Source organism: Saccopteryx bilineata, chromosome 9 (genome assembly GCF_036850765.1).
Source record: "Saccopteryx bilineata isolate mSacBil1 chromosome 9, mSacBil1_pri_phased_curated, whole genome shotgun sequence".
Classification (NCBI taxonomy): Eukaryota; Metazoa; Chordata; class Mammalia; order Chiroptera; family Emballonuridae; genus Saccopteryx; species Saccopteryx bilineata.
Genome location: NC_089498.1, coordinates 54,408,499 through 54,424,704, shown reverse-complemented (window position 1 = coordinate 54,424,704; position 16,206 = coordinate 54,408,499). Strand labels below are relative to the sequence as shown.

The window sequence follows — 16,206 nt, the reverse complement described above, 5'->3', positions numbered from 1 at the left end:
TGGAAATTATGATAGTTTGTGACAAATTTTATCTGGGTATGGTGCTCACTTCTAGTCTCTCCTATAACAGCCAGTCTTTTCCACCTCATGAAAACTTACAGGGAGAAGAGCTATGGCAGTTGGGTTATCTTTAAGTAGAGAAAAGGAGTTCAGAGAAAACTTGTCCTGAATATGCTGGTTTTAAAGTACGTACAGCTCAAAAAATCAATATATTTATATATAAGTGGCATATTTGGGGGTGGATATTCTGCTACCCTTGAAATGAAACTGAGCTGAAATTTCTGGTTAAAATGGATGTAACAAATAATGTTTTCCTATCAATCAGTAGATGGTATCTTGACAAGGACTGGAATTATTAGGAAATGAATTTGTAGTGTTTTCCATTAATGTGGAACAAAATGTAGTGCTGATCTAAAAGAAATGTTAATTGCAGTTACTCATGCTTCTTTAAAATATTCTAGAACATATGGCAAACTATTCTACATTGTTATAATATTTAGATAATGGTTTACTATAATCCTCAAGGTTTTCGTTTTTTATTTCCATATAAATTAATATATATTAAATATATACAGTATATTCAGCTGCTTTTTAATATATTATTATATATGAATAGCTATTTTAATATATAGTTAAGTTCTACAATAATATTTTTTAAATCTCTCTATCTTAATTTTCCTAGAACTCTCTTTGAAAGAGTTTATGAATATTTTCAATTTAATTTAGATATTTCAAAATATCAATACTTGTTTTTCATTTTAACTCTATTAAGGTCTTGTGTTAGTTTGGTTCTGCTCTCTAATGGTTAGATATCACAACAAGGTTTAATAAGCAAATATCTTACTAAGTAAAATACTGGTGTGAGAGAAGTGAGGGGGGACCAGGAAGACTAGGGCACTCTTCAAACCATGTGCATTCTTACACCAAGTGAAAGAGAGGGAGAGAAGGTTGTATAGAAACATCATAGCCCACTGTGCTACTCTCTCATTTAAGTTAGGTTCCTCATGATGATCAGGGAATCCTCATTCCATAGTGAGATGTCAGAGAAGTCCTGTGTCTCTTACAAAGGACCTGCCTTAGGAGCTCTGCTTTACACAGTCATTATCTTAAGCAACCTCTAAGTACCAATACAGCAGTAAACTTTATAACACGGTAACTGGGACCTTGGACAACATGCTTTCTATAGTTGGAGGCTGCGAGGCACGCTCTCATTGCCATCACGTCCATATCTGATCAGAGATTTCTAGTCAATTACCTAACTGAATCATTTGGAAAATATACTGTTATATTCAGAATATATATTTTATAGATATTTTTTATTAAATTAGAAACAAGTATCAAAATTCTAATAATAATTTAAATACATAATATTATGTTAGAAAAAAGTAACTTGTAGTCCTAGTTATCAGCCATAAGAATCTCATTTGCCCTTCATCTCAGGATGATGGACTAAGAATTATACACTCACTGCAGTTCATTTGTCATCAGTTTTAGAGGTAAGCATCATTAAAAGGTCAATACATCTGGAATAGGTCATAAACTCTAAATGTGAATATTGATTTTGATTGGGAAATGCAATATCGGACACAATTTATCAAAAATTTTATTAAAGACAAATGTTTACATCTTTCCCAAACCAATATACTAACAATATAAACAAACTTTTGGTATTTATTTAAAATAAAAATGTATCAACATTGATAATTAAATTTTGCATGATTTAATGCTGAATTTATATTTATTTTTAAGGACTCATGTATTTTTAAATGAAATTTAAAAAATAATTCAAAATTTACCTTTGTTTATATAGAAAAAAGAAGGGGAAAATACATCTAAGTTATTTTATCAACCTCTTAAACAGTAGATATTTTGCTAACTCTTAGAAAAAAGTATTTTGAGTCTTTTTCAATTTCTAGTATTATTCAAATTTAATATATCAAATCCAAAATAAGAATATTTTACATATGTAAGTATCATGATATTTTTAAAAATATTCGAGACACCTTCATGGAGAAAAAATCTTAAGTTTTCCTATTGAAGTAAAAAAAATTAAAAAAAATCTTTGCTGATTAGTGTGAATTAGCCACATAATAAAGAACAATGCAAAAATTTTATACAGTTTATATTAAAATTATGTTTTTTAAGTGGCTCTATATTGAAAGTAAAAATAAAATTGATCTTATAAAGAACTGTAAAGGATTAACAGTTCACTTCCTAAAATGCAAAAACAGACAAAGCATAATTTAAAATCCAGAAATCCATTTGTATATAAAATGAAAAATAAAAACAATTTTGTAACAATGGCCAGAGAAGTGGTGAATGAGCAGTTCTAGTTCACATCTCGTTATACAAGAGAATTAAAATTACCCTATAGGGAGAAACACTGCCACCATTTTTATATCAACTATACAGGTTTGGGCTTGGGGATTTTGAGAAAAGAACTATTGGTTTGAGTTCAAAGAATGAAAAAAAAGCTATAAGTCAACTATTGCTATGATAGAGTATATTATATTTCAATATAAAATATGTAATATAAAATATGCAGAGTATCAATTCCTAAGGTTGTTTTCAATTGTAACTTAAATTTATTGTCAAATATGAGCAATGACTTTACCTGAAATTAACTTTTCTTTATTATTTTATGGCACTACTCAAATCTTGACCTAAATAGATTTTGCTTCTTTACCCATTGAAAGAGTGACATTTTAAAAATAATATTCCTGAGTCTGATACCTATGAACTTACTAAATCAGAATCTTTAAACATGATCCAAAAAATATGTGAAAATATTAATACATTTTTTAGCTAATATTCTGGTTTTAAAGTTTGAAAACCAATGATTTAGCTATACTGTATTAGATAAACTCTATTAATAAGAGAAATAAGTAAAATAAACATAGACACCCTAGATTGCAAACAGGAGTGTGAACTTGAGAAGATGTTTATGACTCAGAAGTTCCATTTTTTTAATTTCAAGATGAAAGCACTTAGTGTGTATAAACAGACCCAAAACTCATAACAATAGTAAGCACACTTTGGAAAAGGTGTAAAAAAACATTGTCTAAGTATTTTGTCCTTTCTAATTTTAAAATTCTTATCTTCAATTCATTCAAATGTTTCTGGAGAGATAGACTTTATCTCTTGATTCATGTTTTCTTTCCTTTTTCTTTTTTTATTTATTTTTTGGTATTTTTCCAAAGTTAGAAGCTGGGGTAGGCAGTCAGACAGACTCCTGCATGCACCCCACTGGGATCCACCCAACATGCCCACCAGGGAACAATGCTTTGCCCATCTGCAGCATTGCTCAGCTGCAGCTGCAGCCATTCTAGTGCCTGAGGTGAAGGCCATGGAGCCATCCTCAGCTCCCGGGCCAACTTTGCTCCAATGGAGCCTTCGCTGTAGGAGGGGAAGAGAGAGATACAGAGGAAGGAGAGGGGGATGGGTGGAGATGCAGATGGGCACTTCTCCTGTGTGCCCTTACTAGGAATCGAACCCAGGACTTCCATACACCGGGCCAATGCTTTACCACTGAGCCAAATGACCAGAGCCTCTTTCTTTTCTTTAAAACTGTTTTTCTTTGTTAAATATGTAAAACTGGATCTCCCTGATAAAATTACTTCAAAGTTAAAAATAGTAAGAATTCCAATGGGCGTTTTCTTCCTTTCAATTTTTATTAAATTTCCTCATAGTAGATATAAAAACAGTTTCTTAATTGGTACCGATTTGCAAATATATTGAAGTCAAACATGTCAAAATAAATTGGATCTGTTACTCAATAGAAAGAAAGCAATAGAGCCAGACTGAATCCCGATGTAATTTTATAGCATCTATTTACAAACACTTTTATATACTAAACCACATGGCATTTAAAAATATTTAGAAATTTGATGACACATAATACATTTACTTTTACTGTTATTTCTTGAACCCAACAATAAAAGTAGATTTTAAATTGTAGAACAATTGTTTTATCTATATTTATACTTTAAAACTTGGGTCTAACATTTGGAAGCCAAAATTCTGTTATTTTAGTATAGTCGTTATTTAAGTGACAAAGATGCTAAAAAGTATTTAATTGAAAGAGATTTATTGTAGTCTATATTTTCAAAAAGGAATCAATTTGAATTGTTTAACACAAATCTATAAATTAGTTTATGAATTCATAAGAAAATTATATTGTAAGTATTCTGCATATAAATTTCATAACAGTTAACTTTACTGGGTTGCACTTTATCTGCAAACATTTATTTCTAAACAGGAGATTTGGAGTCAGTTTGATTCATTTTCTTTTTAATAAAATGCAACTGTTTGTGGTACATTATTTCAATCCTATACAATTTGGCAATAAAAATGTACCAATCCAGAAAAGACATGGAGGAACTTTAAATGTCTATTGCTAAGAAGCCATGCATCATACATGACTGTATGATTTAAACTATATTATATTCTGGAAAAAGCAAAAGTATACACAGAAAAGATTAGTGGTGGCAAGTTCAAGGGAAGGAAAAGATAAATAGGTGAAGAAGAGGAGATATTTTTGGTCACTGAAACTACTCTTTATGATACTGTAATGATGTATATATGATATTATACATGTGTCCACAGCCATAGTACTATACAGGACAAATAATGATGACATGTTAACTGTGGACTTTAGTTAATTATGTATCAAAATTGGCTCATCAATTTTAACAAATGGACCTCACTAATACAAAATATTAATAATAGAGGAAGATTTTCTTTCTGCAAAACTTTTCTGAAAACTTAAACCTACTCTAAAAAATTAAGTTTATTAATTTTAAAAATATGCAGCTGTTTTACATGTAAAATTTAAGGGAAATGAGAACTATACAATTAGTAAGATAATGGATTAATAATATTTAAATTTAGTATCTGTCATTACTAAAGTTTTTAGTTGAATTCTTATTTAATCTCTAAATATTAATTTAGGTCACTTTAAAATTTTAGTCAAAATCTGTGAGTTTTGTTTAAAATGATCAGTAAAACCTAAGTGTTGTCCTTAGGGAAATAATAGAAACTAGTAATGCTGTCAAGAACATGTCAATAACATGGGTATCAAACCCAACTCATATCAAACCTTGTAAAAGAACTCTTGGTTAAGGCCCTTCCTAAATACATTTTTAAACAACTGAAGTGTCCATCAATAGATGACTAGACAAAGAAGATGTGGTATATCTATAAATGAAATACTACTCAGCCATAAGTAAAGATGAAACACTGCCATTTGTGACAACTTGGCTGGATCTTGACAATGGCATGCTAAGTGGAATAAGTTGGATGAAAAAAGTCAAGAACCATATTATTTCATTCATATGTGGGATATCAAATTGAAAGCAACAAATAAACAAGACAAACAAAATCTCAGACACAAACAACAATATAATGGTTTTAAAGGGAATGGTTATGGGGGCATATTAAAGAGTAAGGCAATCAAATATATGGTGACTGAAAAAGATTTGGGTGGTAAACACAATGCAATATTCAAATGATGTATTATAGACTTGTACACTTGAAACTTACATATATTTTATTAACCAATGTCAGCCTAATACACCCCAATACATTTAAAAATTAAAATTAAATTAAAAAAAAAAACACCATCTAAAAATTATATCAACCTCAAATATCTAACCTGGGGATTCTTAGGATTTCTGTATTTAATATTTCTAATATCAAAAGTCTAGGCCATTCACTGAATATGCACTCACCAAATATTTCTTAAGCACTTACTATTAGTGTTGTCCAACATACCGAAGATCTTATATTGAACTTCTAAAAAAGGAGAGAACTATTCAGTAATAAAAAATTAAAATAAAATAAGAAACCATTTGTCTCTGTAGTGTTCAAAACTCATATCTGTTAAAGATATATTCATTTTCTTGAGCATGCTCTTAGCAGCCTTTTCTGAACAATGGAATTTCAAGTGAATTCTTGACCCTTAAAGCTTCATCAGTGAAGCTGTGTCATTCCACTATTGAGCCTTGTATGATTTGAGTGCCTCTTTTATAGTGAAAGTGCTTTTACTGTTATATTAGCAGTAAATCTAGCTTTAAAAGTAGAATTTGTGAGTTTAAGGCACTCAACAACTATTTGTTTTGAATTAAGTGAAAGAGGGTTAATAATGCATTTTTTATTATAAAATAGATGAAGTGCAACTATATAAATTAATAGAAGAAGATTTTTTTTAAAAAATCTCCTTGCCTGACCTGTGGTGGTGCAGTGGGATAAAGCGTTGACCTGGAACACTGAGGTTGCCGGTTTGAAACCCTGGGCTTGCCTGGTCAAGGCACATATGGGAGTTGATGCTTCCTGCTCCTCCCCCTTCTCTCTCTCTCTCTCTCTCTCCCCTCTCTCTAAAAATCAATAAATAAAATATTTAAAAAAAAATCTCCTTGAAGACTTCTGTATTTGGCCATATTTCTTTACTTCTAAATTTAATCAATAGGTTTTTTGGGGTTTTTTTTTAAATTATTTTTACACAGACAGAGAGTCAGAGAGAGGGATAGATAGGAACAGACAGACAGAAATGAAGCGAGAGATGAGAAGCATCAATCATCAGTTTTTTGTTGTGACACCTTAGTTGTTTATTGATTGCTTTCTCATAAGTGCCTTAACCGTGGCCCTTCAGCAGACCGAGTTGACCCCTTGCTCAAGCCAGCGACCTTGGGTCCAAGCTGGTGAGCTTTTGCTCAAACCAGATGAGCCCGTGCTCAAGCTGGCTACCTCGGGGTCTCGAACCTGGGTCTTCTGCATCCCAGTCTGATGCTGCATCCACTGTGCCGCCACCTGGTCAAGCTAATCACTAGGTTTTTATTGTACTCAACGAAAGAAAAAAGGGAATGATAAATCACATATCAGACTCAGAATGACAGAACTGGAGACTACCTTTCAGCTACTTTACTCTGGAAATCAAACTGTCAGCTCATAGATAAAGCCCATAGATCAAATAAGTATGGTGATGCATTAAACAATAAATTTGCAGTAGTTGTCAAAATATAATAATTTATATAATTTAAATAAAATTTTGAATTCACCTTTCCACTTTAAAATCACACTGGACTTGTAGGTTGTGTTGTACTTACCATTATTAAATAGATCATGTAGTGTGACCAATGCTTTACTTTTACCCCTTCCTTTTTAATTTATGCTCAGCTTATTTTATTCAATTTGTTTTTTTTCTCTCTCTATCATATGATTTTGTAGATCTTGATTTTTACCAACTGCTTTATTTTTTATTCAAATTATATCTGACTCCAAAAAAAAAAAAAAAAAAAGGTACATGGCTTTATTATGTAACTGGTACTTTTCAAGGCATGAAACAAAAATAAAATGGGTCCTGTCTGGCAATAAATAGAAAAGAATAGAAATTTTGTAATTTAATGCTCATTGATAGAGGTTCATTTAATTCTAGTCTGGAGAAAATTGCATTTATATGGTATGTTTTGATTCTGATAGAAAGAAGTATGTTAGAACAATTGAGACAAAGGTTAATAAGAAGATATTTTGTCTAGAAGTAAATCTGTTGTAAACATTTACTAACAAATAGAATTTAATGTTTTTAATGGTATGCATTGCATTTAAATTTCTTTTCAAATTATTCCAATAAATGTGTCCAGTTTTATCATTTCTATTCATATTATATAAAAATTTACATAGAATATTATTTTTAAAGCTTGAAGTAAAAGATGAAATAGTTCTAATGTTAGAACAAGGTACATTTGCTATAGACTTGTTATTTCTATATTTTGTAAGGATCAATAAACAAATTAATTGTTGGAAAATACAAAATTTAGCTTTTACCTCAACAAGATAGACAGTTAAACAATTTAAGCAATATTTAATTCCATAGAAAGTAAATTAATTTATGAAAATTATTTCAGAATACGACTAATGTGTGCTGTTATATCAAACTTAGGTTATATATAATGTAATCTGTCATAAGCGAACAGTTTATTGCTTCTAATATTCAAGCCATGTGTCTTTTTTTATCTGTTTCAGCATAACAATATTAATACAAACAATAAGTTAAAACAATATATATATATATATATCAACTTGAAGTTTCTGTAGCTTAGGAATTGGTTATCTGTGTTCTCTTTTTATTGTCTCACACATTTTTTTTGTTTAAACAATTAATTTAATGGGGTGACATTGATCAATTAGAGTACATAGATTCAGAGAAAACTTCTCCAGATCATTTTGACATTTGATTATGTTGTATACCCATCACCCAGAGTCAAATTGTTCTCCATCACCTTCTATTTGGTTTTCTTTATGGCCCTTCCTTCCTCCCACTCCCTCCCTCCCCTCCCTTCCCCTCTCCCTGGTAACCAACACAATCTTGTCCATGTCCATGAGTCTCAATTTGTGTTCCACCTGTGTATGGAATCATATAGTTCTTCGTTTTTTTCTGATTTACTTATTTCACTTAGTATAGTGTTATCATGTTCCATGCATGTTGTCGTAAATGATTCTATATCATCATTTCTTATGGCTGAGTAGTATTCCATAGTATATATGTACCACATCTTCTTTATCCAATTTTCTATTGAAGGGCTTTTTGGTTGTGCAAAACAAAGAATAAAAACCATATGATCCAATAAATAGATGCAGAAAAGACATTTGATAAAATACAACATCATTTTATGTTTAGAACACTCAACAAAATGGGCGTAGAAGGAAAATATCTCAACATAATAAAGGCCATTTATGACAAACCATCAGCTAACATCATATTAAATGGCAAAAAACTGAGGACTTTTCCTCTAAAATCAGGAACAAGACAAGGTTTCCCACTCTCCACTCTTATTCAATATAGTGCTGAAAGTTCTAGCCAGAGCAATCAGACAAGAGAAAGAAATAAAAGGCATTTATATTAGGAATGAAGAAGTAAAGGTTTCGCTTTTTGCACATGACATAATCCTGTATATCAAAAACCCCAAAGACTCCACAAAAAGACTATTAGAAACAATAAACTAACATGGTAAGATCGCAGGATACAAAATTAATATACAGAAGTCTATTGCCTTCCTATATGCTAATGATGAAACATCAGAATACAAACTCAAAAAAATAATCCCTTTTATGGTTGCAACAAAAAAAATAAAATACTTAGGATTAAACATAACAAAGAATGTAAAGGACCCTTATAATAAAACTACAAAGCATTGTTAAGGGAAATTGTAAAAGATACAACAAAATGGAAAAATATTTCTTGTTCTTGGATAAGAAGAATAAATATAGTCAAAATGTCCATATTACCCAAAGCGATATACAAATTTAATGCAAGTCTCACACAGTTTTGAATCAAGGTGTTGGCCAAGAATAGAATTTCATCTCTGGCTTGACTAAAGAGGGGTCCACTTCCAAGCTCATGTAGTTGTTAAGATTCTGTGATTTGTGGGAAGTTAGACTGAGGGCCTCAGTTCCTCACTGACCATTGGTTAGACATCACCTTCCTTCAGTATCATGTCATATAGACGAATCCAGATGTTCATTATTTCATAAATCCAGCAAAGGAAATAGAGTCTCCCAGCAAGAATAAAGTTATAAGTTAAAACCTTATATTATATACTGTAATCAGAAATGATACCATATTTACTTTGCTGATTTATATTGGGGGAAAAAACAAGTCACTCTCTGTCCCTAAAGAACGAGGAGATGAATACTCAAGGGTGGGAATACCAGAAGTGGGAAACTATCGAAGGCCTTTTTAAAGAGTATTATGTTTCCATATCTCTCTGATATGGGTTTTTCTTTTTTTTCATAACTGGAATGATGAGCTTACCTAGCTTTAAGGATAGCAGCATGTAGAATATTAGTCAGTGTCAGAATTCTATTTTCAACTCCAGATTATTTCATTCTGTTGACATTATGATCAATAAGCACTTCTTATGAGGTATCAGCATTAAAGTTCTAATTTTAAAAACTCTCAAAATAAACACTTTTTTTCCTAATAGTTAACAGTAAAATTTCTGAGCACAACTTTCATGGTTTTGAGAGACATTTACTATACATAAACACTGAACAAAGAGGATCAAGTGTCTTCATTGGCCAGAGAGAGCTAACATGTTTATCCGTATATCTTAGGGATTGGAAGCCCTACCCAAATCACTTACCCTGAGAATGGAGGAGGGATGGTTATATACAGCAAACTCTGTATGCTATTAACAAAAAAAGTCAGAAAAGATGTAGGAAAGTAAAATAAATAGTTATTGGCCATGCAGTGAATATATGGTCCACCTTTAGGTGCTGGAGCATCCATTTGTTAGATCACTTTACATTTAGGGAAATGAGTGAAACAAGTATATGGGCTACAGTGCCAAAGAACATAGCAATTTGGACAAGATGCTTATGAAAGATTCTATGTAATTAACTTTTCAGTCTCTATTTGTATCTCAGTATTTGTTATAAGAGGCTTAAATGAAGGCACAATATACATAATTGCACTAAGTAATCTGGATTCGAAGAACTGAGAAAATGGAGGTAAAAATTAGGGGTAATATTAAAAGTGTAAGTTTGAAAGAAAAGATCATAAAAAAGAAATGGCAGTAATATTTATCTTACCAGTTTGAGAAAAGAAACTGCAGTTTATTAAAAAATAAGACTCAGTGATATTTTTAAATATTTGTATTCAATAATTTTCTAAATCTATTGGAGCTGGATGATATCAATACCTGTGAATTATAGCAGTGAGATAATTCATATTAATTTATGAAAATAAAGGTATAAGAGCCTAACCAGGTGGTGACGCAGTGGGTAGAGTGTCAACCTGGGACACTGAGGTCCCAGGTTCCAAACCCTAAGGTTGCTGAGCGTGGGCTCATTTGGTTAAGCGCAGGCTCACCAGCTTGATCATGGCATTGTTGGCTTGAGCATGGTAACATCGACATGATCCCATGGTCGTTGGCTTGAGCTCAAGGTCACTGGCTTGGGAAAGGGGTCATTGGCTTGGCTGGAGCCTCCCATTCAAGGTATATATGAGAAGCAATACAATGAACAACAGAAAGTGCTGCAACTATGAGTTGATTTTCTCATCTCTCCCTTTCTGTCTGTCTCTCTTTCTTTCTCTGTCTCATAAAAACAAGGACAGAAACAAAAACAAACCAACAAAAAACAGTTATGATAGCTTTGTTATAGTGACCAATATTAAATAATGAAACAAATTTTGAGAATGATATGGTGTGTTGTTAAAATTTTTTTTTGAAATTAAATAAATTCATAGTACTGGTGACATAGTGAGGCTACAGTTAAGCAAAATAAGTGAATTTAAAAGAAATGTGAATTTTGGGATGTAGTCTATTCAAATATTTTTAATACAGTTAGAACTTTGCAATAAAGTAAGAATGACTAGAAGGAGACATTTGTGAGCCATTTGTTTAAATATGATAACATCAACAATGCAATAGAAACATTTTACATTAGTAGTTTGAGACAGCAAAGTGTATGTATCTATTGCATTCAGCCCAGAAGGTACTTTACAGATAAGTGCAAGTAATTTTGTATGGTATTTGACAGATAATAAAGTAGGAGAAATCTCCATCTTACATTAAACAACTAAGGCAACATGACAGTTTTAAAACAACAGTTGCATGATTTTAAACAATTTTTTAAGGCTGGAGTCATTGTAGTACTTTCTGAAAAACTTCAGAAAATAATATTATTCAAATAATACATTCTATTATTAAATTCAAACTCCATCCTGGCAAAATGGGCAATAAAAAATTTATTTTTTAAAATCTGCAGGCCTCCTCCCGTAAGTGAACTTGCACCCAGAGGAACCATGGTTGGTGTAATTTCTGCTGCAGCTGTCAATCAGAGTATAGTGTATTCCATTGTTGCAGGAAACGAAGAAGGTGAGTGGGTTTTAGTCTGTGTTTTCACCAGAAAGCAAATCTGGCTTTGGAATTAATTTCAGATTGAATTATGGTTCACTATTTCTGAAACCAAAACATTTCCAACTTAAATGTAACTGCGAATTATGTGCTGAATCTGATTTAAAATCCAGTTACATTAACACAAGTGGTTTCTATCGCCTAGGACAGTGGTCCCCAACCCCCGGGCCGTGGACCGGTACCAGTCCATGGGCCATTTGGTACCAGTCCACAGAGAAAGAATAAATAACATGAAATGTTGTCGGAATAACAAATTTAAATACAGCCTGAATAATGAGGACATGCTCGTTCCTCCTTTAACTTAGCCCAATAAATATCGTAAGTTCGACAATTATATTTAAAAATACCACAGTTTTTACGCTGGTCGCATAATTTTATTTTGTGCATTTATCTGTCCCATCCTAAAGGCTGGTCCGTGAAAATATTTTCTGACATTAAACCAGTCTGTGGCTCAAAAACTGCTGGGGACCACTGGCCTAGGACATACAAAATATCTAATTCTGAAGGTATTTTACTCCTTATTTAGGAATAACAATGACATTTCTTCAGGATTAATGTATGATACTTTCAGCTTTCAGTTATAGTTGTTACTTTACAGGTTGTTACTTCCCACTTTCTGTACCTTCCATGATGCATATTCCATGTCATTCATTACTTAATCCTGAAGAAATGTTAGAATCATAAATAATTGTGAAGAACCAAAGAGGTTTATTCATGATAAAAGCCATGTATATTGTATGCTTCCTCAAGCAGTTAATGAGACATAAATTAACAATTATAAGTCAATAATTTAAGTTTTATCTACCTATCACATTTCACGAAGATTAGAAGGGTTTTGTGAGGCTCCAGGAATGAGACCAGAGCTCTGTCTTTATCACCCAGTCTTTGTTTCACCTATTATCCACAAATTAGTTGTCCTCTGTTTTTTCCCTTTTGTTGAACTGGATAGTATTAAATATGTAATAAATGAATGACTGTTAATGCTATTAAGCGATTGGCATGGACAATGTAAAGGCCTTTTTCAAGTATTTCAAAACCAACCATTACAATAAATTGCTGTCCCTAAAGCAAGTATCAACATCAACTTTTCTATTGCTTTTTCTTGGTTTCTACTCTGCTGCTATGTCCCCTCCTTAAATATTACTAAACTTTCTTTCTCTTGAACTGCCAGCATCTGACTGAAGCTATGGTTTCTCCATCTGTTCTGATACATTTATTTTGTGATTCTATCACTTTTCTTCCTTGAGGATAGCAGAAGGGCTCTACTTATTACACTCTTTCCTCCACAACGACATTTTTACAGTCAACTTATTTATTAATTCATTCAACATATATTTATTAATTTATTTAACAAATATATATTTGGCATCTACTATGTACTAAGTACTCCTTCCGCTATGAAGGATAATAAAGCAGTGAACAAAATAGGCAGACATTCACTTCATACAATTTAACCATCTAATAAAAAGAAATATAGAATAAAAATTATTAAACTGGTATGTATATAGTAATTAGGTAATAAAACATGCTATGGAGAAAACTAAAGAGAAAAACATGAGTGCAAGAAAAGAGATTTTTTACAATTTACCAGAGCGTCCTGCTTTTCACTCAAATATATATTAAAAGAACAAATTCATTAACAAATAGACATTAGGACAAAGCATTTTAAGTTTTTTAGAATAACAAACCATATTTTTTTAAATAACCAACATATTAAATTAGCTATTTTTCCATAAGGTTTTTTTGACAGCCCAATAAATCTATAGGATAATAAGGTGCATTTAATATTTAAAAGTATAATCATTTAATAAGATCCTGAAATGCTTGATTAAACAAATTTTTTTTGTTTTGTTTTTTTTGGGTTTTTTTTAACAGTAGTTCTGAGTCTTTAGGATGGTAGAAGATCATGTGAATGTAGGGTGAGGGTTATAGCATGCATTGCTCTCAAATATAACGAATCACAGAAACATTGATTTCCAGGAGAATCTCAAAAAAATATATACAATTTTATGGCATGCAATTAGGGTAATACTAATGTTGATAATATTCTGGAGCATAGTTACTAAAGAGCTGGAACATAGTTTCCAAAAGCCAGTTTCTTATCTCTTTTATACATTACTAATATTATAAATGTGTTTTTGAAATCACAATGCTTTTAAAGAGAGTTCTTTTTCCTTGTAGTGTAAAGAAAATGATCAATATATTGTGTTTTATTTTAGATAAGTTTGCAATTAATAACATCACGGGTGTTATCTATGTTAATGACCTTCTGGACTATGAAACAAGGACAAGCTATGTACTTCGAGTCCAAGCTGATTCCCTGGAAGTGGTTCTCGCCAATCTTCGAGTTCCTTCTAAAAGTAAGTTATATTATTCAAGGGTTTTAAAATAAATGTAGGTTGTTTTTGCTCATTTAAAACTTTCTTTTAATTTTTAAATTACAGTTGACATACAATATTATATTAGTTTCAAGTGTACAGCCACATGATTAGACATTTACATAACTTACAAAGTAATCACCTTATAAAATCAAGTACCTCTATGACATCATACATAGCTATTACAATGTTATGGGCTATATTCTCTATGCTGTACTTTATATCCTCATGAGTATTTTGCAATTACCAATTTGTACTTCTAAATCCTTTCACATTTTAAAACTATCCCTCCAACCTCTCTTCTATCTGGCAACTGTCATAATGTTCTCTTTATGAGTCTGTTTCTGTTATGCTTATTTGTTTATTTTGTTTTCTTAGATTCCACATACAAGTGAAATTATCTGGTATTTGTCTATCTCTGACTTCACTCAACACAATTCCCTCTATGTCCATTTGTGTTGTTGCAGGTGGCAAGACTTTTTTTTTTGTCCTGTGCCTGAATCATATTCCATTGTATTTGTGGACCGCTCCATTAACCTAATGATGAACAGTTAGATTGCTTCCTAGCTTGGCTATTGTAAATAATACCTCAATAAACATATAGATGTATATATCTTTTTAATTAGTGTTTTGGGTTCCTTCAAATAAATACCCAGATGTGGAGATGCTGGATGGTCCTTTTTGTGTCTTCTTTTAGCTTTTATTTTAAAGTCTATTGTGTCTGATATAAATATTATTACCCTATCTTTTTTATGTTTAATTTTTATAAAATATCTTCTTCCATCCTTTAATTTCAATCTGTGTATGTCTTTTGATGTGAAGCATGTCTCCAGTAGACAGTATATGTAGGATCTTGTTTTGTTATTTATTCATTCACTATATGTCTTTTGATTGGAACATTTAATCCATTTGCATTTAAAGTAATTGTTGATAGATATTTACTTATCTCCATTTTATTATTCATATTTTTTTTCTTTTTTTTTTTCTGAAGCTGGAAACGGGGAGAGACAGTCAGACAGACTCCCGCATGCACCCGACCGGGATCCACCCGGCATGCCCACCAGGGGTGAAGCTCTGCCCACCAGGGGGCGATGCTCTGCCCCTCCAGGGCGTCGCTCTGCTGCGACCAGAGCCACTCTGGCGCCTGGGGCAGAGGCCAAGGAGCCATCCCCAGCGCCCGGGCCATCTTTGCTCCAGTGGAGCCTTGGCTGCGGGAGGGGAAGAGAGAGACAGAGAGGAAGGAGGGGGAGGGAGGTAGAGAAGCAAATGGGTGCTTCTCCTATGTGCCCTGGCTGGGAATCGAACCCGGGTCCCCCGCATGCCAGGCCAACGCTCTACCACTGAGCCAACCGGCCAGGGCCCATATTTTTTATCTTAATTTTTCCATTCCTCTTCTTAAAGAAGACCTTAACATTTCTTGTAATACAGGTTTGGTCATGATCAACTCTTTTAGATTTGTTATTGTCTGGGAAGCTCTTCATCTGTCCTTTGATTCTAAATGACAGCCTTTTGGGGTAAACTAATCTTGGTTTTAGGTTCTTCTTCCCTTTCGTCACTATATTTTATACCAGGGCCTTCTTGCCTATATATTTTCTGTTCATAAATCAACTGACAGTCTTATGGGAGCTTCCTTGTAGGTAACTGCTTTATCTTGCTACTTCTAAGATGCTCTCTTTGTCTTTTAACTTTTGCGTTGTAATTATGATATATCTTTGTGTAGGCTTCTTTAGGTTCATCTTGTCTGAAACTCTGTTTCATGGACATATATGTCTATTTCTTCACCAGGTTAGGGAAGTTTTCTGTCATTTTTTTTTAATCAGTTTTTAATTGCTTGCTCTCTCTCTTCTGCCACCACCGTGATGCAAATGGTGGTGTGCTTAAAGTTGTCTCTGAGGCTTCTTACACGATCCTCA

At 32.4% G+C, this 16,206-nt stretch overlaps 1 protein-coding gene across 1 annotated transcript in view; it reads left to right on the top strand.

Annotated features, from left to right (window-relative positions):
- Positions 1 to 16,206, top strand: part of PCDH15 (protocadherin related 15) — a 1,080,236-nt gene that overhangs the window by 897,597 nt on the left and 166,433 nt on the right. The window contains exons 24-25 of the mRNA XM_066242956.1: positions 11,767 to 11,876; positions 14,135 to 14,275. Of these exons, the coding sequence (XP_066099053.1) occupies positions 11,767 to 11,876; positions 14,135 to 14,275 (251 nt within the window). The remainder of the gene's footprint in view (positions 1 to 11,766; positions 11,877 to 14,134; positions 14,276 to 16,206) is intronic.